At 52.6% G+C, this 26,874-nt stretch overlaps 8 protein-coding genes across 8 annotated transcripts; 3 read left to right on the forward strand and 5 right to left on the reverse strand.

The window, feature by feature from the left end:
• Positions 1-1,333: 1,333 nt before the first annotated feature.
• NECHADRAFT_101368 (uncharacterized protein) lies at positions 1,334-3,738 on the forward strand. Its single transcript, XM_003048233.1, has 2 exons — positions 1,334-1,742; positions 1,797-3,738. Exons 1-2 carry the CDS (start codon positions 1,604-1,606, stop codon positions 3,596-3,598), a joined length of 1,941 nt encoding a protein of 646 aa, XP_003048279.1. The 5' UTR covers positions 1,334-1,603; the 3' UTR covers positions 3,599-3,738.
• A 299-nt stretch (positions 3,739-4,037) lies between these two features.
• NECHADRAFT_47330 (uncharacterized protein) lies at positions 4,038-7,094 on the reverse strand (the record flags this gene model as incomplete). The annotated part of the gene is made up of 1 exon (XM_003048433.1): positions 4,038-7,094. One exon carries the CDS (start codon positions 7,092-7,094, stop codon positions 4,038-4,040), a length of 3,057 nt encoding a protein of 1,018 aa, XP_003048479.1.
• A 4,033-nt stretch (positions 7,095-11,127) lies between these two features.
• Positions 11,128-12,657, forward strand: NECHADRAFT_47731 (uncharacterized protein; the record flags this gene model as incomplete). The annotated part of the gene is made up of 1 exon (XM_003048234.1): positions 11,128-12,657. The coding sequence occupies one exon, from the start codon at positions 11,128-11,130 to the stop codon at positions 12,655-12,657; it is 1,530 nt and encodes a 509-aa protein (XP_003048280.1).
• Positions 12,658-13,679: 1,022 nt separating this feature from the next.
• On the reverse strand, positions 13,680-15,963 carry NECHADRAFT_63013 (uncharacterized protein). The gene is made up of 7 exons (XM_003048434.1): positions 15,885-15,963; positions 15,648-15,783; positions 15,544-15,565; positions 15,383-15,468; positions 14,776-15,329; positions 14,609-14,652; positions 13,680-14,556 (listed from the first exon to the last, which is right to left on the reverse strand). Exons 1-7 carry the CDS (start codon positions 15,893-15,895, stop codon positions 13,865-13,867), a joined length of 1,545 nt encoding a protein of 514 aa, XP_003048480.1. The 5' UTR covers positions 15,896-15,963; the 3' UTR covers positions 13,680-13,864.
• Positions 15,964-17,403: 1,440 nt separating this feature from the next.
• On the reverse strand, positions 17,404-20,408 carry NECHADRAFT_63014 (glycoside hydrolase family 13). The gene is made up of 8 exons (XM_003048435.1): positions 20,066-20,408; positions 19,873-19,997; positions 19,720-19,819; positions 19,555-19,667; positions 18,802-19,493; positions 18,412-18,747; positions 17,732-18,362; positions 17,404-17,680 (listed from the first exon to the last, which is right to left on the reverse strand). The coding sequence occupies exons 1-8, from the start codon at positions 20,151-20,153 to the stop codon at positions 17,642-17,644; spliced, it is 2,124 nt and encodes a 707-aa protein (XP_003048481.1). The 5' UTR covers positions 20,154-20,408; the 3' UTR covers positions 17,404-17,641.
• An 850-nt stretch (positions 20,409-21,258) lies between these two features.
• Positions 21,259-23,120, forward strand: NECHADRAFT_47433 (uncharacterized protein; the record flags this gene model as incomplete). Its single annotated transcript, XM_003048235.1, has 2 exons — positions 21,259-21,983; positions 22,034-23,120. 2 exons carry the CDS (start codon positions 21,259-21,261, stop codon positions 23,118-23,120), a joined length of 1,812 nt encoding a protein of 603 aa, XP_003048281.1.
• A 332-nt stretch (positions 23,121-23,452) lies between these two features.
• NECHADRAFT_47779 (uncharacterized protein) lies at positions 23,453-24,368 on the reverse strand (the record flags this gene model as incomplete). Its single annotated transcript, XM_003048436.1, has 3 exons — positions 23,453-23,542; positions 23,592-23,794; positions 24,140-24,368. The coding sequence occupies 3 exons, from the start codon at positions 24,366-24,368 to the stop codon at positions 23,453-23,455; spliced, it is 522 nt and encodes a 173-aa protein (XP_003048482.1).
• Positions 24,369-24,939: 571 nt separating this feature from the next.
• NECHADRAFT_47622 (uncharacterized protein) lies at positions 24,940-26,682 on the reverse strand (the record flags this gene model as incomplete). The annotated part of the gene is made up of 5 exons (XM_003048437.1): positions 24,940-25,194; positions 25,248-25,823; positions 25,872-25,933; positions 25,987-26,381; positions 26,435-26,682. The coding sequence occupies 5 exons, from the start codon at positions 26,680-26,682 to the stop codon at positions 24,940-24,942; spliced, it is 1,536 nt and encodes a 511-aa protein (XP_003048483.1).
• Positions 26,683-26,874: the final 192 nt, after the last annotated feature.

A 26,874-nucleotide genomic window follows, 5' to 3' on the forward strand; every position in this document is an offset into this window, starting at 1 on the left:
ACCGAGACGAGACCGACTGGAGCTCACTGCTGGCCTTTGATGTCCTGCTGCTTGGAAAAATACGATGACGCCCCCGGCAAACCCGGTTCTGGCCGTGAGGGATACAGGCGCTGATTGGCCAGAGGCAGCCGTGACCGAGAAAAGCAGTGCGGATCTGGAGGGAGGCGCACGGCGCGGCCCAGCCACTTGCAGGAGGTTTTGCAGGGGTTTACAGCGCGGCAAGTCACTCGGTCTTTGACCTCCGGGGTCAGTTGCCGCACAGTGTTTTGGAGGTGACCGTGGGCAGCGGTGACCGCTATCATTGGGGGAGCCCACTCGCATTTTCGGGGCATTTGGGGGTCTGGCTCGGGGGTTGAGGTGTGTTTACCGAGGATCACCGCTCCCTGGACGTTGCTTGGCCGTGACCGTACCGATCTCCGGACACACTGTACCGTCATGACGTCCGTCTACCCGGCTCGTCGCCAAGGCTGTGCGTGTGTATTTCCCCGCGATTTGAGCGCCGCTGGGGGGTTTCTTTGCAGGATCAAACGGATCATGGCTGAAGGATCGTGCCCTCGTAGGCTGCGAGTAGCCGAAGAGTGGCCTGTCATTGCGGTAAATCTGAAAAGGAGAGCACCATGCTCGCACGGTCTCCTAAGGTAGGGTACAGATATGGGAGGTGTCAGGCGCATCGGGGCGCACGGGAAACGACCAAGATTGCGGAGTAACCATCGTGAAGTTTTACGTGGATTAAACAGGGTCAATAGCCGACGCCACAAGGTCAGCGACTCGGTGTCGGGTGGGACGTGCATTCCAGGTTTTTTAGTGGGAGGGTTTGCAGGTCAGGGGAAGGGTCAGCCACGGGAGAGCGAGCAACTGACAATCCACCAGCCACAGTTGGAGTAGCTGCCAGGTGTACCTGACGGTTCCTCGGTGAGTGTGAGGTGTAGATACCTAGCTGTCGAGGCATTCGGCAGTGAAAAGATGACGCAGAATAAATGGCTCAACTTCCTGATACCTCTGCAACCACGCATTTCCCAGTCACACTCATCATTATCCCTCATTTCCCACCTTGCTGACCTGCGGTGTATTCTTTCATCTCTTCAGGTCAGGCAGGCCCTGCAGGTTGGAGTCGGCTTTGCAGCAGGTGCCAACGTCAGGCGGCGGCTCCACTTACCACTTCCACGGGCGCCAACTTTTCAGGCCCCACTCTAGTGCAGCAGTGCAAGGCTACCTACGTACTCTAGGGATTGTAATATTCTCGAAGCTTTGGGGGAAGCTGAAGCCTTGACGACGACATCCAATCCATCTCAAGCTACCAAGAGCAAGCAAACAGACCAGAGAATTCTAGTCTCAGACAGCCTCAGAGACAAGCTGTATCAGACACTCACGTGAATCAAGTCGCTATCCTCGCCAACAAAGGCCGCCTGCTTCTCATCAGCTGCTTCCCCAGCCTTCTGCCTGGGGATCCTTTCAACGACATCTGCGAATCCATCCATCCCCAAGAGCTTCTGAGACGGAATTTCAGCGTAGAAATCCACGACGCGAGTCCCCTCAGGGGGTCGAGTTCCCGTGCCTTTACTCGTAGCCGCGTCGAGCAAGTCGCGTCATCATCGCCTCCATCATGGCCATCCCAGCTGGTCGCACCCTCTTCAAGAAGAAGGATGGCATCCTGACGCTCACCAGTGACCATCAGTTTGTCACCTGGACTCCAAACTCCGGCGGTCCTCCCACCGTCTCCCTCTCTGTTTCCAACATCACCAGTGAGTCGGGGCAGCCTGCGTGAACGCGCTTTCTCTCACTAACGTCGGTCCCAGACCTTCAACAGACACCAGACACCTCGGCAAAGGTGATGCTCAAGGTCTTTGAAAAGGCTTCTGAGAGTGCCGAACCTGCTACATATCTCTTCCATTTCAACACCCCAGAGGCCAAAGCAGAGGCCAAAGCTGTAAAGGACCTCTTGTCAAGCCTGTTGGCTTCTTCTCGCACCAACGATGCCGGCGTACCAAAACCATCTGCCCCTGGCACAGGCGGCTCTTCAACTCCAACAGCAAATGGAAACGTGGGTAGTGGCTCAGCATCTATGGCTTTTGCCAGTGCTGTCAACTCGCAACCTACCTCGCTTCGTTGGTTTGATGATGCTCACTTGAAGAACGACATTGAACTACAACGGTCCCTCATGTCAAAGGACACAAGTCTCAACCAGACATATATGGAAGCTATGCAAACTAAACCCGATTCTATCTCGGGAGCCGCTTTCAACGCGCAGTTCTGGTCGACGCGGACAACCCTTCTCCGAGCTCATGCCATCGAGACCAACCAGAAGAAGGGAGCCTATAACGTTCTCTCGACAGTGAAGCCTAAGACTGTGGATGGAGAGCTCAAGCTCAACATTAGTGTTGAGCAGGTTCAGATGATCTTCGCCCAGCATCCCCTAATCAAGCGCGTTTACAACGAGAATGTGCCTCGGCTCTCCGAGGCCGAGTTCTGGTCTCGGTTCTTTCTCAGCAAACTCTCCAAGAAGCTACGGGGTGAGCGAGTCACTGAGAATGATCCCAATGATCCCCTCTTCGACAAGTACGACCCCAGCGAGAATACGGTAGCTGTGCAGAGCAAGATCATGGCACAGCAGGTTCCTCACATCATCGACATCGAGGCCAACGAGGAGAACCAGGGCGGATTCAGGAGCGGCAATGCCAAGGATATTGAGATGCGTCCTAGAACTAATGTTCCCATTGTCAAGACCCTCAACAGCCTCAGTGAGAAGATTATGGCCAACGTTGCCCCATCTGATGCCAACGCCGAGGATGTCAGTGGAGCTTACGACACTTATAACCAGCTTGCACTCCGTGATCTCAAGGGGGATGCCAAGGAGCATCGCATCATGCTCAACGTTAAGGAGCAGAACAAGTTTTTCTCCAAACATGAAACAGCGCCCTCGTCCAATGCCCGCCTATTCGAAAAGCAGGCCCCCAGCGATGTGCTCTTCGAGATTCAGGGTGATCTCGAGACCCTCGAGGGCGACGGTGCAGGAGGCATCAATCTCCAAGCAGCCATTGGGTTTGATGAACAGAGCGATAGCGATGACGATGCCCCTAAGCGTGCTCACGTTGGTTCACGGTCTGCTCTGAAAGCTGCGGACAAGGACGTCATGAAGGGCGTTCGTCAACAACGTGCCCAAAAGTATGGACATGACTCTGATGCCCTTACACCCATGGGTCTTCCTGCTGAACTTGCTCGGAAGTGCAGCCTAACTCATGCCACAACCATCGAGTTCCTACACCAGTTCTGGAACGCTTTCCTCTCAGGAGACCCGGATCGTGCTGCCGAACTGCAGTACCTTGCCGAGTCACTGAGCCGCTCCATCGCACGCATCAACGCTGTTGCAGATGAGGCCGACAATGAGCGAGAGGAAATCATTCGTACCCGCAAGAAAGAGATCCGTGATCACTTTGAGCGTACGGGAAAGAAGATCCGCTGGAAGGCAGACAGAGTTGGCGGTGGCCGTCCAGCCGTCATGTCGCTGATGCAGCCGACTATTGATGCCCTGGAGAAAGCCCAGGCGGATTACCAGAGAGCTCTGGCCGCAGAGGGAATCAAGGTGTCCACAGAAGCATGAGGCTAGCTGGAGAGTAGCACATCATCCATCTACTTCTTTTGGTAATAGGAGAACAAATATGGCACCAAACTTGGAAAGAGCAGGCAGTTGTATAATAATAGGTAGTTCAATAAAGAGACCAGCTCAGGCCAATCCCCACCACAAGTCTTTAGCATCTTTAGACGTTGTTGTCTCTGATATGATATAGTACACTTTTCTTACAGTAGTTACAAGTTCCTTTTGAGCCCATGCTATATTCAACTCATGCCCAAAAAGATGACGAGAAACAAAAGACACCTGAAATGCTTATTTCCATCTGATCAGTTCATCCACCATGTCTCCCAAAGCTACCCGAGTCTATGATAGTGTAAAAGAAAGCTCCCCACGCCATCCCCTGTAAATGAATACCCATTGAAACAAAAAAGGAAAAAAGAGAAAACCAAGCTTGTGTTAGACTTGGTCAAGGACTTCCTCGACGGATGCGCACCTCCTCGGCATCAGCAAACTTCTTTTCAGCACCGACACCAAAGCCCATGGTCTTCTTGGCACCCTTCTTCTTGGCGCCGTACTCCTCGTCAAACTTGCGGATCTGCTTGAGAGACTCCATGTCCTCGCTGATACTGGCGGGGATCTGCCGCAGAGCCTTGTCAAAGTGTTCCTGGCGCAGAGTGCGCTTCTTGGGGTACTCGTAGGGTTCCGGCCCCGTGTGCCGGGCTGCGGCCTCGTTCTCCTCTTCGACCGCGGCCATGGCGGCTGCCACGCAGGCGTTCTTGAGGTCTGAGCCCGAGTAGTAGGGCGTGCGCTTGGCGAGGTCCTCGAGAGAGACAGCTGGATCGATCTCCTCGCCCTTGAGGAGGATCTTGAGAATAGCAGTGCGGTCAGGCTGAAGGGGGAGGTCGACAAGGAGACGGCGTGGTAAGCGTCGAAGGACAGCATCATCAAGATCAAACGGTCGGTTTGTAGCAACCATGATGAAAGCTTCCGTCTCCTCTAAGCCGTCCCACTCCTTGAGGAACTGATTGATGTGTGAGCGGTGAGATGCGCGAGCACCAAGCATGCTTCTGTTAGCCAAAAGCGAATCGGCCTCATCGATGAAGACAACGCAAGGTGAGATCTTCTTTGCCAGAGTAAAGACGGCGTGAATGAGTTTCTCGCTCTCACCCACCCATTTGTCGTTGATAGTGGCACCGCTAATCTCCAGCATGTTTGCACCACTCTCCTTAGCAACAGCCTTTGCCAGGAGAGTCTTGCCTGTACCAGGGGGGCCATACAAGAGGCATCCAGGAATCTTATCCTGGGCCAGGACACCGTATGAGAAGGCATCTGGACGCACCAAGGCCAAAGATGTGAGGAGCTTGAGGGCAGATATGGTGTCCTTGGGAACGTGGACATCGTCAAATGTGGTTCGTAGGTTCTGACGGTTGATGTGCCCAGAGGATATACGCTTCTCATACTCATTGAGCTTCATGGATGCCCGGCCGGCGGTTTGTGAATCCTCGGCCTTCTTCTGTGTCTCTTCGGCGGTTGCCTTGCCTTCTGGTTCTGGATCATCCAAGAACTGTTGTCCAGGCCGTTGCCTCAGGGGTCCCATGAGAAGTCTTTCATACACTCCTCCTGCTGCGGCGCCCTCTGCTTCCTCCTCGTGCCGCTTCGCAGCGCAGGCAATATTGTACACTTCAGGCAGGGGGAGGATCGACTTCTTGAGCATCTGAGCGCGAGTGTCGGTGGCACGCATAAAGATCTTCATGTGGTCATTTGAAAAGTCAAGAAGTCGATGACCACCAAGTGACTTGAGCATCCTATTCACATTCCGCACATTCTCCACAAACAGATCCGTGTCTTGGAGAGGGAAGGGTTTTTCAGAGACTTGGGAGCCGCCAGATGGCTTGGGTTGCCTCAGCGTGCGATGCGGCTCAACGTGTCGAGAGATGACAAAGTCTCCGAAGGAGAGTTCTCGGAGAACACTTTGATACTCATCCGAGGGCTGCTCACTCGAAGAAGTTCCAAAGATGGCAACCTTGGCGCCCTGTTGCCAGGCTGCATCCACCAAGCTCCTCAACCGTGAAATCAGCATCGATCCCTCGAGGGTCATGTTCAGCTCCACAAAGTCGTGGATATGAATGAGAAGAGGCTTATCACGAGCCGAGCCGTGCTTCAACTCGGCAGCTTGTGTGAGTTGATCCAAAATCTTGTCGATCTTGAGATTCTCCCATTTATCAAAGGGGTCAAAGACACCCGGCTTTATCTTGTGATGTTCATCCTCGTGCTGGCCTCCACCTGTACGGACGCTCACAGTGTCTTGGTCGGTTTCATCTTCTTCAGCTGCTCGTGATGGAGGTTCTGGATCTTTGTATAGCTTTCCGTTCATCTCAGCGGCGCGGAACCCCATAGTCGACAGAGATCCCCTCGAATAAGCCCAGTCTTGTCCGAGATATTCTCCCACCAGTACTGACAGGTCTTGGGCGTCTAAGCGGATCAAGTCGGCATCATTAAAGTACGCCGCATGTTCCGCAACTGCTTCTGATATAGCTTGACCGCTATAACCAGACATAGAAAGGATAGTGATTTGACGCTTGAGATTTCTTGACTCGGAATCCACAGGGGCCGGTGTTGTCAATTCGCGACGAAGAGCGGATCGTATGGAGGAGAAGGTGAGGACAGGCAGGTCAGCGATGGCCTGAGACAAGGAATGGTCCAGCCTCCAGTCGTAGTCGAGGATGCTGTCAATGGCAGTCTGGACAGACAGGAATTGGTCGCGGAACTCTTGACTATGGCGGTCAAAGTCCTTGTAGTAATTCCACCACCAAAACGGCCGAGAGGTATATGTATAGTGCGCATGTCGGGCTGGATATAGTGAATCGGTAAGGTGCCATGCCGAGTCGAGGAGCATGTCGTAGACGCGAGTGATGCTTGTGAGCTTATGAACGAGCTCTTCGGTATTGCTCGAGTCGATTTCGGGGTTGACAAGTTCGCCGGCCCGGTCTCCAGCCTTTTCTATCAATGCATCGAGAGTCTTGTTAAAGTACTCTTCGAGCGCTTTGTTGGACTCTTGTACCCTGGGGGTGTTCTCGCTCGGTCGAGGATCGATAAAGATGGACGACGTCTTGGGGTGTTTTGCGTCTTCAGCGAGAGCAATTGGGAGGCTAGGCCTACGCCAAAAATTGTGAAGAGTCACATTTTCGTCGAGGAAGTTCTGGGGGATCTTGACGGGGGGTAGAGCTGGAGCGGCGTTCTTGCGAGCGATACGATTCTTTAGAGAGCTCGAGGTTCGAAGTCGTGAACGACCTGACGATGATTCGGTCCCATTCTGCGGTTGTACATCTTCTCCTTCTACCGTCGAAGATTCACCCGCAGGTTTATCTCCATTGTTTGCGCCGCTGCCACTCCCGCTACCGTTCAACCAAGTAGACGAAGTCTGAAAGGATCGATAGGCGACGCCGAGGATTCGGGACCGCGGGGCTCTGGCGGCGACGGCAGCAGCGGGATGGACAAGGGCTCGAAGCCCTGGCGAGTGCATCCGAGCGGATTATAGTCGTAGGCGACCAGGGAGAGGAGGATGGCAAAGTCCTAGCGAGTAGGAGGCTCTAATCGCAGCGAAGGACCTTCTAACAAATTCTCGAGCATATGATTCTCGCTCGCGGTTGATGGTCGGAGACTTGGCGTTCAGCGGGTTTCGGAGATTATGTAATCGTGCAACTGCAACAACCACAGTTAATTGTCTCTGAACTTGTCTTGTAACATGATGACCCATGATGCAGGAACCTAATTTCAATATCCTTGTTACACTCATTGATTCGTAATACCCATAGTTGCGGTGAACCAAGTTGGGAAGTCTTGTCTCTTTACACTGCTACCATACTTGGGTTCATGATGGTGCGACTTCGGAGACCAGATAGAGGCAGCATTCAATGACCGTTGTAACGGTTAGAATGCAACGTCATGGCTGAGACTTTTGCATGGTCTTCACTTGGTCTTTTACCAGTTCTTGCTCAGTTTGTTCCAAGGACGGTACCAACGTGTTGCGCAAGGCTCTTTGCATATCGCTGCATACTGTGCCGACTGTCGCATAACGAGGTCTCTTGAGGAATCGGTTGCTTCACAGGCTTGAGGGCTTGGTTTCCCTACCTGTGTCTCAACATGTAAAAAAGTCCACCAAGAGTGGCGCCAATTCAAGACCGGGGTACGTGGACCTCATCTCATCAAAGACTCCAAACAGGGCATGGATGTGGAGGGACCATGCTGTGGTTGACTTGCGATGATGGCTGTGATTCCCCTAATATTGAGCTCTGACGAACCGGCGATTGCAAGATATGCTATCCTCCTCTTGATTATATGTGTACGACAACTCTCCAAAGCTACTATCAATGCCATCCTCGAGAGTTGCGAGCGTGGTGCCCCATGTCTGGTCAGCATAGGTTGTCATATCCCCCAGAGTGTTTTCAAAATGGAATTATTAGGCGTGGTGAGATGTTTGAATGGTCTGGTTTGCAGCTTGATGAGCTCTTGGAGCATCCGAGCCACGTCGTGGTTGATGGAGGGCCTATCGTTCCGAATCTCGGCTGTATTAGCCTCTACTTCTCTGGCCGTCATGTAAGAGAATTACATCACCCTTGTCCCACGCAGTGGCATAGACGATCGCCACGTACAGATTTAGAATTTTTTAGGCCAGTCGCAATGTCGGTTCATGGGCGTCAAGGCTTGTACGCATCCTCTCCGTCATTCTGCCCATTCATCGTCCAGGTCATGCTGGTACTTTGCGATGAAACTCCCGACTTGGAGGACGACCGAACTGTTGCTGGCGTCAACATCCGAGATATGTGGTTTGGAACCTATGGGAAATGACTTGCTTCGATCGGCAGCGTCCTCCTAGATGCGGTTGAGTACTGTCCAGGAAGAGTGCAGCTCAGACGATATCCTCTCGACGCCACGGTTCTTACGGCACTTGAGCACACAAGGTAATGACGAAAGGGCAGCGATGGCCTGGATGAGTCTGACACAACTCGATGGGATGAAGAGGGACTAAGGTGGCCCATAATCCATGAGACTGTCTTGCTCGTGGCAGATGGAAATGGGTAACTAACTTGACCAAACATGTGGGTCTGAGGTTCGGCTACAGAAGGATCTACGCAACCTGGGGCAGCGGGATGCATGCCGATTCGTGAAAAGCAACAAACTCCCGTCGACTCTTGAAGCTAGGTAGTCAAGACAATGGAGCAAAGTGAAGCAAAAACCGTAATGCAATGATTGTTTGTTTATCGAGAGGGAAGTGAAGAGTCTTGGGTGGAGTCTACTCTACAATACAGTTCCCCATTGTACCATTCCATCTACTGCCAAGACCCAAGCCATTCGACGATTCCCTCTCTCGCGGCCACTTCTGCTGGGAAGACCCGTTCCCCAACAAATGCATGATCTAGAGTTCTGAAGTCATGGTAGTCGAGGGGCGAAGGATCGGAAACCTAAAAACCCATTTTTCCTTTTGTTAACCCTACGTGAACGTCACGGTATCAAGGAAACCTAAAAGGGGAAAAAAAAGAACCCGACTCCATCTCCCCGAGGCTTCACTTCTCAGATGGATGACACTTGTCTGTACCGCACACGCCTTTACCATAGATTTGCGCTCAGTAGATTAGCGGATTCTTCATCCAAGATCCACCCAGCTCATCGATAAGTGCGTACCTGATGTTGGAAGCTCATCAGTGATGAGACACTGCTGTGTATGTCGAACTGAGCTGAGGCTTGGCGATGAGACAACAGCGTACATGTCTTCTGAGATGATGCCTGGAGGATGCTCTAGTTGATAGATGGGAAGTTGAGCTCTTGGTAAGAAAGAGATGAGCTAGGTTGGCTCTTCCGTCCTTCCTCCTGCTATCCTGGCTGCCAGACTCCCATCCCTTTTGGAGGCTCTCCTGTCTGCTTGGTAAGGATTAGCTGCAGCAACGCAGTTGTTCTTTTCTCTGTTCGTATCTATTAGGTTATCGACCTCCTATAGAGCGATTACCAGGAGACAGATGTCTTAGTGTCGGCACGTTGATGAGAGCCCAGGCCAATGCCGTTCCAACTGCAGAGAAACTACAAGCCTTTCACTGCGTTCTGGCTGCCTTCCTCTACAAGTACCGCAAGTCTGCAACTCCTTCAACATGTCAAGTCCTTTCCCAAGTCCTTTCGCTTGCGCTTGCGCTTTCGCTTCACTTTCAAATCGTGGCAATCGTGGCCTCCTCAGCAGAGGGGAGGCGGCACTGTTCATTATGGCATTACCAGTCGTCATTATCCTAGGTAGCCATACGATCCCGTCCCCAGCGTTCGATCCAGCTCTGACTCGAATGACCATGTTCAGCAGGGCTCTTTCACATGCCATTGGATACCCTGTTGACTGTAACCTCGAGACCATGAATGCTCCCTTGAAGAGTTTCCCCAGACTCACTAAAAGACAAAGGCAACTCAAACGTACTCGGTAACTTGTAGTGGCCAATCGGAAAACGCAACGGGCCCTAGAGAAGATATCAGGCGGAAACAGTTGGTTGCTTCACAGACTCGTCGGTTGCCCTGCCTGTATCTCAAGTGGTCAAGTAGAGTGCTGCAAGAGTGGCTCTTCAATACGCGGCCTTCATCTAATCCATGACACCAAACAGGCTCCAGCCTCACAATAGGATTTTGGTTATCCATCTCACACAAGGTTATTTAAAAACCCGCTGCTGCGCCCCGTCCCCTGTCATCACCATCACCTTTCAAGGGGGAGACACGAGGGATTCCCCACAAACTGGGCTGAGGGTTGCGTAATGATCAAGCAGGGCAGTCGTAAGGCTCAGGAGCTTGACCCTGACTCTAAAGGCTTGGCTTATTCTAACCGAAGCCCTTTTTCGCTCTTTTCGTGATTTTTGTATTTGTCGTTTGATCCGTCTGTTGCGTAATGCAACGGCGCGGCCACCACCCCTCCTCTCACTCAGGCTGACGTTTTAAGGGAGAGAGAGGGGGAATCCTAGTCTCTGTGTGATTGGCTAGACCCTACGTTATGGTTTTCCTCATGTTCTCGAATCTTGGCTTCTTACTCAACTTCCTTTACTTCATTTAATAAGTCTATATTCTTCAAGGTTTCCCGTCCCTGAACGTTTGTCTACCCCATGCCCATTGGCCGTTTCATAACCCCGGCTTTCAACGTTCCTCCGGGGTCCGAGCCGCCGCGCTTAAGCCTGCCGATCCCGACCACCGTCGGATGCGGGCCTTTCTTTGGACTTCGTTATCGTCATCATAGACTCCCATCAGCCGCTCGCTACCGCCCACTCACAGCCCTAGTTCATCGTCTAAGCGTTGCTCGACTAAGGCACGCGGGGGCCGTTGTCGTTTCCTCTGCGCCTTGTCATCAGCCGGGGCATCCCCTGTATCAACCGGGACTCTTTCCCTTTCTCTCTCTCGCATCTGCCTCATATTATCCCATGTAATTGGGACAGCCCGAGTGTCGTTGCCGTATCGCTTCGCTCTTCGCGTCTTGTCTCGCTGCCTCATTCTCTCCTCAGGCTCTCTTTCTCTTGGCCATGATATAGCCCCCATCAACCATGGATACTTCAACCTTAGCCCCGGCTTCTCAAGAAGCTCAGACATCCGAACAACCTCAGTCACAACCTCTACCAGAGTCAGCAACACAACTGGGCTCCGGGGATAAACCCTATCACTCCAAACGCCCTCACAAAAAGTCTCGGACAGGGTGCAAAAACTGTAAAAAGCGAAAAGTGAAATGCGACGAAGCCAGGCCAGTCTGTCGCTCGTGCCGGCTACGCAAGGCTGATTGCGTCTATCCCCATCCTCCAGCCTCATCTTCAAGCTCAAACAATGAACCTCCAACCTCTCCTTCGGCCTCAAGTGTCTCATCTGCCACTCAGCGTGCTGTATCACCGGATATCGTCTCTATATCATCAGGTGATGACATGGTCGAGGAGACTGGGCCCCTGGTATCACAACCACTCTTCCGTTCTGGACAAATGGACACTGCCGACATGAAGCTCCTATGGTTCTATACCAGCGCAACTAGTGCCTCATTCTCCATCGATGATGGCCGCTTCAACCCCGTCAGCGAGATCCTCAAGACTCGCATGGTGCAGGTCGCCTTTGAGAATCCCTTTCTCATGGACTCCCTCTTCGCCCTTGCCAGCCTTCACATGCAAAGCCTCAACCAGGAGTGTGACCCTTCCCGCGCCCTCGCGTATCGAGCTCGCTCTTTTGAAGGCTATCGTCGTGCTGTTGAGCAGGCTCGGCCAGAGACATATCCCGCCCTCATCGCCAACTCCCTCCTCCTAACTGCCCTCTCCTCTCAGACCTTCCGAGATGATGACTCGAAAGAACTATATATTATCGACTGGATGATTGTCTGGCGCGGCATCGGTCTTGTCATAGACCTGATGGGCGTCGAGAGACTCTTTGACTCTGGTCTCTACGCCCTCTTCTCTCGCCCGCCAATAGACCTCGAAAAGGCCACCGGTGCAATCCCCAACAACCTCCTCTTCATGGTTACCTCAATCAAGGCCGACGACCCAGATTTTACTGACGTCGACACTTACTACGAGACGCTCAAGTACCTGGGTTCTCTCTATCACAATATGAACGACGGTATCAGCCCCGTCATGGTATTACGCATCATCACCTGGTTCACCTTCGTCCCTCGTCATTTCATCCAACTCGCCCGTGAGCGACGTCCCCGAGCCCTCGTCATCCTCGCCTACTACGCTGCCTTCCTCAAGCTTACTAAAGTCGTCTGGTGGCTCGAGAATGTTGGCGACCGCTCCCTAAACGATCTTTGCGAGTACCTCGGACCGGAGTGGCAGCATCTCCTGGTAGTGCCGCAGATGGCCCGCCTAGTCGACACAGACATGGGGATTGCAAGAGTATTGTTTGAGAATCCCAATTGGGTGCCCAGCACGCCTACCAACCTCCGCATAGATCCTACGGCGGCCATTACGTTCCTGGACGACGAGGGGCGGCGAGTTGAATGGACACCTTCAGAGAAAAAGCTTGTTCTCCTGGATCCTAGGAAAGACAACACACTCGATGAGTGGAGAAATGATCCCAAGCTGTGGAAGCCTGCAGATTGAAAGGGTCTGCCTAGAGTTGTTGGCCTCTGAGGAATGCTCGCATTAGAGCAAAGGAGTGATGGGACAGCGTTACGTCGTGTTCAGGCTATCAGGCGTTTTGGTTTGGCGAGATATGGTAAACGGACGTCCGTGATATACTGCAGGTCGCACGGGTGGTGAATCAGTGACGTGGACATGTGGAATACTTTACAAATGGTTTTTGAATACCCAAGAGACTCGAGAAGTCTCTCTACCTTTCGAGATAGTTGATGTTGTTACAAATGGAAGAACTGGCTACATGGCATGCCATCCCTACTCATCTACCTTCTTCAATCGCTTCTACCAATGCTCACCATGGGAGTGTAGAAAATGTTATACCCTATTCGGCCAATATAGTGATACGAGTTCTCGGATGAAATAACGAGTTCCAGAGTTGTTAAACCGTATGTTGCAGAATTAACTATACCTCGCTTTAACCATGGTCTATGAATATGTCAGAATTAGTTAGACAGCGCTACATTTGGTATATTAAGGAACGCTTTATCAGAGACCAGGGAAGTTACCAACGGCAGCGCCGTTGTCAAGGGCCAGCCATGCTGATTGTAATGCCTGAGGCTTACATCTAGCCTACAACAGCTTGCGATGGCATTCAAAGGCGGCTTGCAACAGCTTGTGAGGGCGTGCGACGGCGCGAGGGCCTTGGACGTGAGGTAGGTCCAAACGAGATGCTACAGGATGAAGAGAGTTACCTAACTCCTTGTATATATAAGTTATCAATTTATAACAATTACTATAAAACAATATAATATTTAAGAGACTCTTGTATATTTTTTAGAACTTATTAAATATATTAAGACTTGACCGTACTATACTCAAGGGAAAGAGCAACAATTCACTTCTGACGCAAACCAACTGCCACCCTTGACATGTTAGGAGAACAATCCGAGCAAGACAATAATACTAGGAGTTGGAACGATAGAATAGTGAGGCACAGATTTCTTAGACAATGGCACGATACTTCACAAGATATTGGAACGATCACGTCAAAAAAGAAAGCTTGATATGGCTACAAGAGGAATTTTGTTGATTTCTTGGTACACAGCTCACAAAAGAGACTTGATGGAGCTTATGAGAAACCTCCCCGGGCCTTGTTCCTCTTCTCTATACATAGGCCCGATTTCTCTCTCCTCCCGTCTCCCGCGGCATTAACTCTCAATACTCAAGCCCCTTAGTTGTTCTCCAGCTCAGCCAGAATCTTCTCACCCTTGGCCTTGGCCGAGGCGAAGTCACCGACCATGTAGAAGGCACCCTCGGGAAGGCTGTCGCCCTCACCGTTAAGGATGGCCTTGAAGGAGTTGATGGTCTCCTTGAGGTCGACCAGAGCACCCTCAATACCAGTGAAAACCTGGGCGACAGTGAAGGGCTGGCTCAGGAAACGCTGGATCTTACGGGCACGCTCGACGGTAAGCTTGTCAGCCTCCGACAACTCGTCCATACCAAGAATGGCAATGATATCCTGGAGAGACTTGTACTCCTGGAGGATCTGCTGGACGCGGGTAGCGGTGTCGTAGTGGTCCTGACCGACAACTCGGGGGTCGAGCATACGGGACTTGGAGTCGAGAGGGTCGACAGCGGGGTAGATACCCAACTCGGAGATACCACGGGACAAGACAGTGGTGGCGTCCAAGTGAGCGAAGGTGGTGGCGGGGGCAGGATCAGTCAAATCGTCAGCAGGGACGTAGACGGCCTGGACGGAAGTAATGGAACCCTTCTTGGTGGTGGTGATACGCTCCTGCATACCACCCATGTCGACGGCAAGAGTGGGCTGGTAACCGACGGCAGAGGGGATACGGCCCAGAAGGGCAGACACCTCGGAACCGGCCTGGGTGAATCGGAAAATGTTGTCAATGAAGAGCAGCACTGGGAATCGTCAGTATCAAAGTCTGGCTGCTCGGCTCTCGAAATAACTCACCATCCTGACCCTCCTCATCACGGAAATATTCAGCTACAGTCAACCTGTGCAAAAGATGGCGTTAGCCAGACGTCCAAACGGCGTAGTGCGTAGAAATTATGGTGTATAAACGGCGGATCTCCGGGTATTGGGGAAGGTGTTGTACAAAGGGAAGGAACTATACTCACCCAGTAAGGGCGACACGGGCACGGGCACCTGGGGGCTCGTTCATCTGACCGAAGACCAGGGCGACCTTGGATTCACCGTCGAGCTGAATGACGGAGGTCTCCTGCATTTCGTGGTACAGATCGTTACCCTCACGGGTTCGCTCACCGACACCAGTGAAGACGGAGTAACCACCGTGAGCCTTGGCGATGTTGTTGATGAGCTCCTGAATGAAGACAGTCTTGCCGACACCGGCACCACCGAAGAGACCAATCTTTCCACCACGGGCGTAGGGGGCAAGAAGATCGACGACCTTGATACCAGTGACGAGAATCTCAGCGGAGGTGGACTGCTCGACGAACTCGGGGGCTTCTTGGTGAATGGGCAGGCGCTTGTCAGACTTGATGGGACCACGCTCGTCAATGGGGTCACCAGTGACGTTCATGATACGGCCGAGGGTCTGGGGACCGACGGGGATGGTGATGGGAGCACCGGTGTCGACAGCGGGAGCACCTCGGACGAGACCCTCGGTACCGTCCATGGCAATGCATCGGACGACGTTCTCACCCAGATGTTGCTGTTGGCTGTTAGAATTGATGAGCCAGACGAGGCAATTGAGTTGATACATACGGAAACCTCGAGCACGAGCTTCTGGCCATTGTTCTGAGTCTCAAGAGAGTTGAGAATGGCGGGGAGCTTAGCGCCATCGAACTTGACTGCAAACTAGTCAGTAAAGTGTTTGTCGGGTCGTGGCAGGCTGGCAGAGAGCCTGTCGTGGATGATTGACTGACCGTCGACGACGGCACCGATGACCTGCGGGCAGTCGGGTTAGCACGGGGTTCCATTGAATTGAGTGTAGCCGGGCGACCGGAATCGGGGACGAGCTCGAACTCACCTGGTGAATCTTGCCGCTGCCGACGCTCGCAGTGCTCGCCCATCGGCTGCTGATGGGGAGTCGGAAAGAGGAAGGTCGGAGGGCACGTCGAGGGAGGACGGCCGGGCGAGCCGCGCGGGCGAAGGAGGAAATGCCGCTGCCGAGGGAAAAACACGTTGGTCAGCTCAATTGGGCCTCAATTGGAGCGGGAACGTCGTCGAAAACATGTCGACAGTCGTTCTCGGGTTCGATACTCACCTCTTGAACATCTTGCCAGATGACAAAGAGCGATCAGAGATGGGAGTGGAGAGAGGTTGGTTGAAGCTGAGGGAGAACTTTTACGGAGGTGAGCAGTTTTGCTCGGGGACGACTTCTCGTCGGTTAGAGCTTTGCGGCAGGTCACGTGTGGCACTAGTCCCGAAATTACGCTCTGCCCCACCTGAGAAGCTGCGATGCCGGCAATTTACCGGGACGACGCGGCGGGATTATTCGCGACCCAGTGGTTGCCTCGTCAGGGAGCCACTCAGAGCCACCCAGCTCCGGACCAGCCCAGAGCAAGCCAACAGCCGGCTGTGAGAGACTGCGGGAGCGACAGCGGAGCAATTCTTGGGGGATCAATTGCTGAAGCCCAAGCCAGCAGGCAGTATATTACAGAGGGTAAGATTTCAATCGACGGGACCGAATTACAGGGGACAGACGATAAAAAGCTGGGGATGGATTGAGGCAAGCAAAAGTACCCCTCCTCACAACGGCTAATAAAGATGAGATCAACCGCATCATTGATCTCGCAGCGAAGCCAGCAATGCCCCCAGGTGATGCTATGCATCTCTCCAGGACGGGAGAGCACAGCAATAGAGCGGGGAAAGTAGCATTGACCTGGCTGTGGCTGCGAGATGGAGGGAAGGAAGAAGATGGGTGTGAGAGAGTGTCTGAGCCAAGCCCAAGCACAAGCAGCATCCAGTCCTGGCTACAGCCGGAACCTCTACAGCGAGTTGCGGCTATCGATGTACAGTGTATCACAGTTTCCGAGTGCACGGAGTACCCTGACGTCCAATTGCCCAAGATGCATGCGTGCGCTCTTTCAACAAGCAGACAAGCAAAGCTGTTTCTCCAGTTTGCCCCCGGGCAACAAAGACAGATCAGGGATCTCCATCTCCCATGCATCCCCTTCCCTTGCCCCTATTGGTCTCAGCTCGCATCCCACGCCGAAAGACCCCTCATCACGCCCAATCATAGGGGGCAATTGAATGAAGCTGGGGCACCCAGGGGATGTTGGGATCCAGTTATTTTTTGCTGATGAGATTTGCCAGGTTCTGTTCCAACTTTTTTTCCCTCGTCGGCCCCTCTCCCTTCCCCATGCCCGTGCCAAAAATCTGCCCCGGCTCATGAGCACTCAGACCGATATATGGTTATCGTCGAGCTTCGAGTGGGAGCCTTTTACAGCAGTGAATATTCAATTGAAGTTCGTTTACCTCGACGTTACAGTATATCAATGCTGTGATACCCATGGTTGTTTTAATTAAAACGCATCCGACTGTTTCCTCCTGTGGTCGCTCTCACTTGATGGTCTTTCTCCCCTTGCTATCCCGAACGCCCGAGCCGAAAAGTCCGAGCAATGCCCAGAGCCAGGCCCGCAGAAGCTATGGGCCAGATCCCGATGCGCCACCGCCATCAACCTCCAAAAGTCTACCACCGCAATATCTAACAGCATTGCGACAGCCAGGTGTGAGGTTCTCATTCGAATCACTCCAATTCTCATTTCAATACGGCACTAGTTCATAGGTATCAATTGCCTTCTTTTATTACTCAAATATTGTATGTCTGCAAGGCAGAAAGGAACGAAAATAGACGTCATATTAGTGAGTGCCCCACCGCAATTAACTGTTCACCTCGTCAAGGTCCATCATGTCTCCGCCAAAGAAGAGAATCACCAAACCATAGAGTTTCTAGTAGCTTCAGTACTGTTTCTAGGTATCCTCGACTTCACTCCCGTCTCTTGTCTTTCAAGGCGAGCCCTAGGGGTTCTGAGAAATCGTCGACTCAAGCGCCAGGACCTATGCCCGAGTTAGTGATTTCAACATCTCATGTGGGACGGGGTTTCTTACCAGAGCAGTTCGGCAAGGAATGTACACGTGTGTCCAGTTCTTCCTGTTGTTCCATTCCATGGCGGTTGTAAAGAACCTTGTGCCCTCGTCGATGCGGCCGAATCCGCCAACATCCTTGCTGTCCGTGTTGAGAACTACTCTATATGTTCCAGCAACATCGATGCCGATCCGGTAGTCACTGAAACTGTTGGTCGGGTGGAAGTTGAAGACGAATACCAGGCCGGCACGCTCAAACACAATCACCTTGTCATTCTCATTCTTCAGTGAGATGTACGCCTGCGGTGCGTGGAGCCATCCGTACTTGGCCTCGCTGTTGTTCATCTGCTTGTCAAAGTTGTTGAGGAACTGATATCGCAACAGAGGGTCCTCCGTAAGGTTGAGCTGTCGTCGAGCATACCAGAACGAGTTGTTGTTGCCCTCTCGGGGGAAGTCAAGCCACTCAGGATGGCCAAACTCATTACCTTCGAAGTTGAGGTAACCCTCACCTCCCAGGCCATGTGTGAGAAGGCGGATCATCTTGTGGAGTGCCATACCCCGATCAATGACTGGGGTCAGAGGCGACAATGTCGACATGTTGGTGTACATCTCGGCATCACAGAGATGCATCATGAGCGTCTTGTCACCAACAAGCCTGCGACAGTTAGTAACTGGCACTGAGAAGGGCCGGGTTATGAGCTTACGCTTGGTCGTGACTCTCGGCATATGCGATCGTCTTCTCACCGTGACGTCGGTTTGTCAAGGTGTGGCAGATGTTGCCAATGTCCCAGTCATCGTCCTTGAGCTCCTTCAGGATCTTGATCCACATATCAGGAATGGCCATGGCGAGACGATAGTCAAAGCCAACGCCTCCGAGTGATAGTGGCAGACAGAGAGCAGGCATGCCCGAAACATCCTCGGCAACGGTGATGACATCTGGGTAAAGAAGATGAAGCATCTCATTCGCCAGCATGAGATAGACGACAGCCTCCTCATCGACATCTGCACCAAAGTACTCGTGGTAACCTCCGGAGAAGCCCCTATTTCGGTCAGTATTCAATCATAAAAAGGGTTCATTAGTAGAAGCAACATACGTTCCCATGCCATGGTGGACGTAAAGCATGCTAGTGACTCCGTCAAATCGGAATCCATCAAACTGGTACTCGTCCATCCAGAAGCGCAAGTTGCTCAGAAGGAATCGCATCACCTCATGGTGGCCATAATTGAAGAGTCGGCTATCCCATTGATCATGGCGACCCTTGCCGCCCCCGTGGAAGTACTGGTGGTCAGTGCCATCAAACTCGTTGAGGCCATCGAGGACGTTCTTGGACGCATGGCTGTGGACGACGTCAAGGAGTACGACGATGCCCATGCTATGCGCAGTGTCAATGAGCTCCTTGAGGTCCTCGGGAGGGCCATATCGACTGCTCGCCGCGAAGAAGTTGTTGACCTGATACCCAAAACTGGCGTAGTAGGCATGCTCCATGACAGCCATCAATTGGATCACATTGTAGCCAAGATCTTTGATCCTGGGTAGCATATTTTGGGTAAACTCCTTGTAGCTTGCAACCCGCTGGTCGGGGCTGGAGATACCAACATGGGCCTCGTACACACGAGCGCTTTCGGGCTTCTTGGGTCGCGCATGCTTAAACTTGTACGTCTCGGAGGCGGGGGGGTTCCAGAAGCGGGCGTCATAGGCGGGCGACACATTCAGGTCCTGTGTCACGTACTTGATCCATGCGGGGAGTCGATCGGCACGCTCGCCATTGGGCAGAGTGAGGGAGATCTTGAGGCAGTGTCAGTATATGGGACAGACCAATTGACAATTAACTAGAAATGCAGCATACCTTGATCTTGGAGTTGTGAGGAATGGCAGCCTGACCATCCTTGGCTGGGATAGTGATCTCGAAGACACCAAAGGGTCCCTTCTTCATGGGATGGGAGGTACGATCCCAGTTGTCTAACACCAGTGTAAGAGCTTGAAGGGGGAAGCTGGAAAGCGGCAGGCTTACTGAAGTCTCCAATTAGGTATGCCTCGGTGGCATTGGGTGCCCATTCGCGATAGATAATGTTGTTGTTGGCATCGACGTTCAATCCAAACTTTTCGGTGCCCTAGATTCTTTTGCATCAGTACCAGGGCCAGGGTGCTGAAAGGCAAAGCTTACCCTGCTGAACTTCTCGAGACCACCCTCATTGTCGTTAATGGTCTTGATCCAATCTTGGGTCTTTGAAAATCGTCTCTTCAGAGCGTCGCTGAAAGGGGACAGCCAGGGGTCGAGCTTGACAACACCTAAAGCTATCGTCAATATGGGTCCCCTTTGACCATCAGATCATCACATGTCAGGACCAACTACTAACCTGTACCATCATTGGGAATGCCATCCGCAGCACCATTGGTATTGTTGGGGTCCAGGGAATTGGACGAATTTTCGACGATTGCAGCCATTGTAACGCTCAGTGAAGGAAGGATACGACGCGTGTGGGAGGATGAAGGTGCTGGAGGGAGTCGTGGGCGGGGTAGTAGGTAGATGTGGTGTTGCGAGCTGAGCTTCAGGCAATTGTTGAGCTTCAGGTGAGACAAAGTCGACGTGTCGCAATCCAGACTCGAGAGGGCAGCTGCAACGGAGGGAGAAAGAGCAATTGCACTTCAGGAATGAGAATTTTAATATCGCCGAGTCCAGATGAACTGAACAGGTCGAGGTTGTGGCGAAGAAAAAAAACAATGGCGATATCTCAGACCTTGTCAACCTCGTCTACTAGCTCCCTTAACCTGGCGCTGCACACTTCGCTTGACTGACCTGATCCTCAGGCAGCTTTATCGATAAGTTGAGATGACGTCGCGGATGGGGTGGGTTTCCCAACGGCCAGGGTACGTATCCTGTACGCTGTGCCGTATGTGGAAGGCGTGTGGCCGCTGTGCACCTTGAGACGCTCGCGTTGTGGTTGAGGGAGTGGGAGAGCGGGCCCGGTGAAGTTCTCGCCATCCCGCCACTCGGGTTTGCCGTGCCATGATGAGGTTTTGTCGGAATCATTGTGCAGCACGGGAAGGATTGATGGTCGTCCGGTAGTACAGTCGGGGGTGCTTAGGCGGGCGTCCTTATCTGATTCCCCAGTCGGCTTCTCTAGTGGGACGAGCTGCAACTCGGAGCTTTTAGTGGCTGTGAGTCGCCTGCAGATGCCTGCGTCCTCGGCCTCTGAACTGTCGCACCGATAGCGGAAGTTGCTGCTTGCGGCTGACTAGAACCTCCGGCTGGACAGTTCCGGATCATCCAAAGAAGACATCGCGTAATTCATCACTCATTGTCATCTCCAAGTCAACTCTGTACCTATTGTATATTGCCGGGATTGCCCTCGTACAAAGCTTCATCTCTGTTGCCAATTGATGATGCGATAAACTTCCAGCTTTCGGCTCTACCGCTCGACCGTGTCCAGCCGTCTCCGACCCCCCGCATCCCGTCATCGTCGGCCCAGACACACGGTCATCTCGGTCGACTGTCTCCTGACTCTCTGCTTGGAATCGCCCTTATTATGTGATTCGGGCATATACAACAATGACGCCCTTCGTAAGGGCACTTCCTGCGACCCGTCGTGGTCTCCGCTCCGTCTCCATTCCTCTCCTGCGACCGCTGCCCATCGCCGTGTCCCGACCGCCATCCTACAATCCTTCCTCGCGCTGTCGACGTCTATCTGTATCGATCCCCCTCGCCGTATCGAGGCGAAATGCCGACTTCAACTCGGGTTTCAACAGTACCTATGACCCGTCAGTCGATCCGGGGCGTGGCCCCATGTTCAACAAGGCCAGCTTCGGCGTCCCGCAGTTCTACCCACGGGACCTGAAGAAGCGTGTGGACGACTATGTTGTTGGCCAGGACCGAGCGAAGAAGACAATCTGTGCGACCATATTCAATCATTACCAGAACCTACGAAGGCGACATCAACATGAACATGAGGATAGGAATCGGCGTGACAAGATGATGCGTCAGAGGTTTGCTAGAGACAGGGAGCTGCATCAGAAACGCCGCGAGATGCACCCCGTCGAAGGTCAGCGTGTGCATGGTCCTATGCCTGAGCGCAGAGACACTGATGCTCTACAAGATGAGTTCCCGGGCCACAATGAGTCGGTTCGTGGTCTTCATGACAATCACGAGTATGACGAGGATCCCATGGATCATCTCTATGCTGCCGAGGACCTCAGCATCCCCGAGCATGTCAAGATCGACAAGAGTAATCTTCTCTTGATAGGTCCAACTGGTGTTGGTAAGACCTATATCCTAGAGTACGTTGCCATGGTTCCTATGTCTCGTTGCCCATACTCACCATGCCCAGAACACTTAGCAAAAAGATCAATGTTCCCTTCTCTATCTGCGACTGTAACTCCTTTACACAAGCTGGATATATCGGACAAGACGTCGAGACCTGTATCGAGCGACTCCTCATCGAAGCCAACTATGACATCAAGGCGACAGAGCACGGCATTGTTGTTCTGGACGAATTCGACAAGATAGCGAGACGCGAGACTACAACCGGTCGAGATGTTGGGGGCGAAGGAGTCCAGCAGGCGCTGTTGAAGCTTGTTGAAGGAACCAAGGTCACCATCAATGTTAAGGACAATCGCTCTTCTCGGTCAACACCACCCATTACAACCAACTATAATGCATCCGGGCCCTCTTCCTCTGCCCCTCAGGCAGCCCCGCCCGGTGGCAAAGTCGACCAGTATACCATTGATACAACAAACATCCTCTTTGTATTCTGCGGCGCCTTTGTTGGATTGGACAAGGCTGTTTTAAGGAGAGTCGCGAGGCCGTCCATGGGTTTTGGAGGAGAGCTCCGTGGCCGCTCAACCATGTCTGGGAGCAAGCAGGTTCTCCCGGCTGAGACATACACTCACCTCCCTCATCACAACCCCCAATCGGCTCCTACTTTTACCCCACTCGATCTCACCACTCCGGCCGACCTCCAAAGCTTTGGCTTCATTCCAGAGCTGATTGGACGACTACACAACATCTGTGCTCTTAGTCCTCTGTCCAAGGATGACCTCTTCCGCATCTTGACTGAGCCCAAGAATAGTCTCGTTGCCCAGTACACAGCTCTCTTTGAGACATACCCTTCTCGGCTATTCTTTACAGAGAAGGCCCTGTATGCAATTGCTGAAAGGGCTGCTGCTTCAGAAACGGGTGCTCGAGGACTCAAGATGGAGATGGAACGGGTTTTGGCAGAGCCCATGTTTGACGCCCCTATGCCCTACGTACTTATCACCGAGGCGAGCGTCAAGGGAACGGAGAAACCAGCATACTGGGGCAAGGACGGCAGATTTGAAGTGGACAGGAAGATGGAAGAGGAAGAGTTGAACCCCAAGACGCAGCCAAGTGATACCTTTGAGAGATACCGGGAAGCTGGGCAGAGTGGGGGATAAGATCCCTGTTGATCAAATGTATAATGCACAGGGAGTATTGGAGCAACTGCATGATTGTTTGGGTGGGAATTATTTGGGTAACAACTGGCTTGGAAACGCTGGTGTATGCTCTCCAGGCGGATCGAGAGACAAGCAAACATGTTCAAACAAATGACTCGACTCGGGTTCCGTTGTTGTAGTACAGTATTTACACCAAGATGATTTGATATCAACTCTGGAGCGACCTCGAAACCCCCAGTCACGCCCTGCCCCGAGGCCGCTTTACACACTATGACGTCTCCATGGAGTCACCCCAACTTCTAGCACAAAAGAAAAGACGGTGTGTATTGAATTTAGGAGCTGCCCTTGGGAGGAGACTGGACCATGCCCTTGCCGGCATAGCCAGGAGAGGTGATACCAGTGAAGGGGTCGGATTTTTGGTTCTGCGAGGGGACAGCTGTCAGTGGTGCTCTGCGAGGGAAGGATGGGAACCAAGCTCACCTTGAGGAACTCGTTGCTCTCCTCCTGGTACTCCTGGGACATGGTGTAGGGAACGGGCTTGGCAGCAAGGCGGATGAGGCCAAACAGACCGACGCTGACGGCGAGACCAGCGACGACACCCCAAGCGACACGGGCGTTGGTACCGGGGGGGTCAACGGCGCGGGGACCGTGAGGGCCGAAGGCGATCCAGTAGGCTATTGAGACAGTTTGAGTTAGTTTTCTGAACGTGACGCAGCATCAAGGCAGGGGATGCGCTGTTTGATGGCTTGTCAGCCATGGCTCAGAGCCGAGGCCCACCAATCAGGGCCGCGAATTGAGGAAATTGGGTCTACATGATGCAATTGAGGCTCTCGGAGAATCAGATGCAAGGCTGAAGTGTGAAATGGACGGAGTTGTGGTGTGAATTGATGAATGACGAGGCTGATTGATGGACTGTGGTGGTTTGGCTTGTGGTTGTGGTTGGTGGTGATGATGACCACAGCGGCTCGGCTACGCGGGAGGTATTTTCGTGGTGGAGGAGGCAAGACAATTGTACGCACCAGCCTTCTTCTCCTGGAGAGTCAGGTCCTTCCAGTTGACCTGCATGCGGTCACGCAGAGCCATCCAGAGGTCGGCCTGCTCCTGGAGAGGCATGCCCTCCCATCGCTTCTCGATGTTGGCGAGGGTCGGGTTGGAGATGGCGTGAGTCGACGCAGCTCGGGAGGCCAGGGCGGGCGAGCTGCGCACCAGGCTCTTGCGCAGCAGGTTGGAGGCCGGGGTGCGCAGCATGGTGGGCGAATTCGATCGAGGGACGGAGGACAGACGGAGAGACGAGGCGGAGGGAGCTCAATTGACGTCGTGGGCGGGTCGGGGAGGAGAGGTAGTTCGAGAGGTTCGCAAAGAAGGATGGGTTTATTGAGGAAAGAATTCGAGCATCCTGCAATCGTACGACCGTGCCCGCTGTCCGGGAGAGGTTCGGCTGGACGGGTGGTAGCTTGATTGGCTCGCCTTACGTTATGTGGATCCGACATTCCGGAAAACCTCGCTAAGAAGAATCAAGGCCTTGGTTATTGGCTGGAGCTTCTGATCTGAGCTGACAAGACAATCAGCATCGCCATTGACAAGTCCATCATTGATAACGATCTCTGGGTGATGGGAGTTGGAGGAGGGTCCTCTATTTTGTTCCTATACCCATTTATTATGTCTTTATATATATATGCCAGATTGGAGATTATTCTATCCTCCTGCCGCAATCCTCTATTTGATCCTTGTACCTGGGTCCTACATACGTCCCGTACCTTGCAACATCCATGCGATAAGATCCGGTTCCATCCTTAAATCACTTGACTTTTATCCTAACTCAAAACTCGACATCAAACAGATTCCGACTTCGAATTTTCTCACCATACTTGATAAAGATCAGCGGCACTGGAATCGCCGCCACTGCGATGAAGGCAAGCAGCGATGTACCCCATCCGAGACCCAGCGTGTCGTACATCTTTCGACCAGCCAAGGGCAGCAGTGCTCCCACCAGTGAGCGGAACACGGTGCTGGCAGCTATGGCGGATGCAGCATACTCCAGGTACGCATCGACCAGGTAGACTGAGATGCACATCTATCGAAGAAGTCAGTTACATTTGCAAGCGCAACTAGTTCGGGGAGACCTACAAATACGGCAACCATGCCAGTGCCCAAGAAACCAGTTCCGATGATAGGAAGAATCCAATGGTTGTTGTTCTCAGCAGACCATCCGAAAAGGAACAGGCCAGCCGGGATCAGGACACATGCTCCAGTCATGACCGGGAGTCGGTACTCTGGCTTGGACTCTCCACCATTCTTCTTGGTGAGATATCTCACGAGAGGATCAGATGTGGCTCCTGCAATAGCAAGACCTATCAAGGAACCAACGCCAATACCGCAGTAGGTGAGGCCAACGGATCCGCTCGAGAAGCCATATTGCCCCTCAAAGATCATGGGCATGGCAGTAAAGATGAGATACAGGTATCCGTAGATGATGGCCATGTACAGCGAGAGGAGAAAGACGATGGGCGAGAAGAGCAGCATCTTGGTTGGGCGAACCATGGCCAAGCTGAACAGCTCCTTGGTTGTAGTTCCCTTGTCCAGAGCAGACCTGAGCTTAGGGTTGCCGGTCTCCTTTCGAAGCTTCTTAGTCTTTTTCTCTAGCAGGGCATAGGCGTATGTCTCTCGCATGAAGATAAAGCTTGCCAGTGCAATCGCGCCGCTCTGTTGGACATGTTAGCTTTAGTTTGGTCGAGCCCACAGTCAACTTACCACCATAGCCACCACCCAGAACGACCAACGCCAACCTTTAGCCTCGGACAAATATCCGCCAGCTATTCTTGTCAGCTTTCACAGTCACTTTGGTATAGCTTCAAGATATACTCACCAATCGGTCCAACGACAGGTCCCAGGAGAGGTCCCAAAACCCACGAGGACATGGCAGCTCCACGCTTCTCCTTAGAGATCATATCGGCCAGTGTTCCAGCTCCAAGTGTGAGCGGGCAGCAACCAGCGAGACCTGCGAGGAGTCGGAAAATAATCAGGCCCGCCAAGTTGGGAGCCTTGGCGCAAGCAATGTTAAAGACGACAAAGAGAACGTTGCAAATGTTATAAAGCGGAAGGCGACCATACATCTCAGACAAGGGCGCAACAACCAATGGACCGAAACAGTACCCAAGAAGGTAAACGGAGACGATAAACGACGCCAGTTGCTGATTTGTTGAGTGGAACTCTCTCATCACTTGATCAATACTTGGCGCGAAAATAGACGAAGCCAACGGTCTACGGATAGTTAGAGGGGGTGGCCCTTAGTTGTTTGTCTCGAGGATACCTACGTGACAAATGTGATGGACGAGACAAGCACAACAGTTATTGTCTTCTTCTTTGCCGACCAGTTTTGGGGATTGGCTGGATCATCGGGGCCGTCCCAGTCAACAATGTTGGGGTCACGAGGAGCAAGTTCCTCGAGATCAACTGAGGTTGATCCATCTTCAAGATCCTTCTCATATTTCTCATCGTCATTGAGTACCGGTGCTGGGGTAGCTGCACCGGCCAGTTGCTCTTCGATATCGATGTGACCCATGTTGTTGAAGAGTTGGAGGTTGACCAAATTGGTGGTTTCTCTGAGTCGTGCCAACGAAGGTGAAAGAAAAGCCGTGTATGCTCACGGCCGATTACCGGAGAAGTTGTCGTAGCTGAGCAAGAGACTGCATACCAAGACAGGAGTTGGAGAGACGGGGTAAGCTTTATTAAATGTATCCGCGCAGAAACTAGT

This window comes from Fusarium vanettenii (genome assembly GCF_000151355.1).
Source record: "Fusarium vanettenii 77-13-4 chromosome 8 genomic scaffold NECHAsca_11_chr8_3_0, whole genome shotgun sequence".
Taxonomy (NCBI): Eukaryota; Fungi; Ascomycota; class Sordariomycetes; order Hypocreales; family Nectriaceae; genus Fusarium; species Fusarium vanettenii.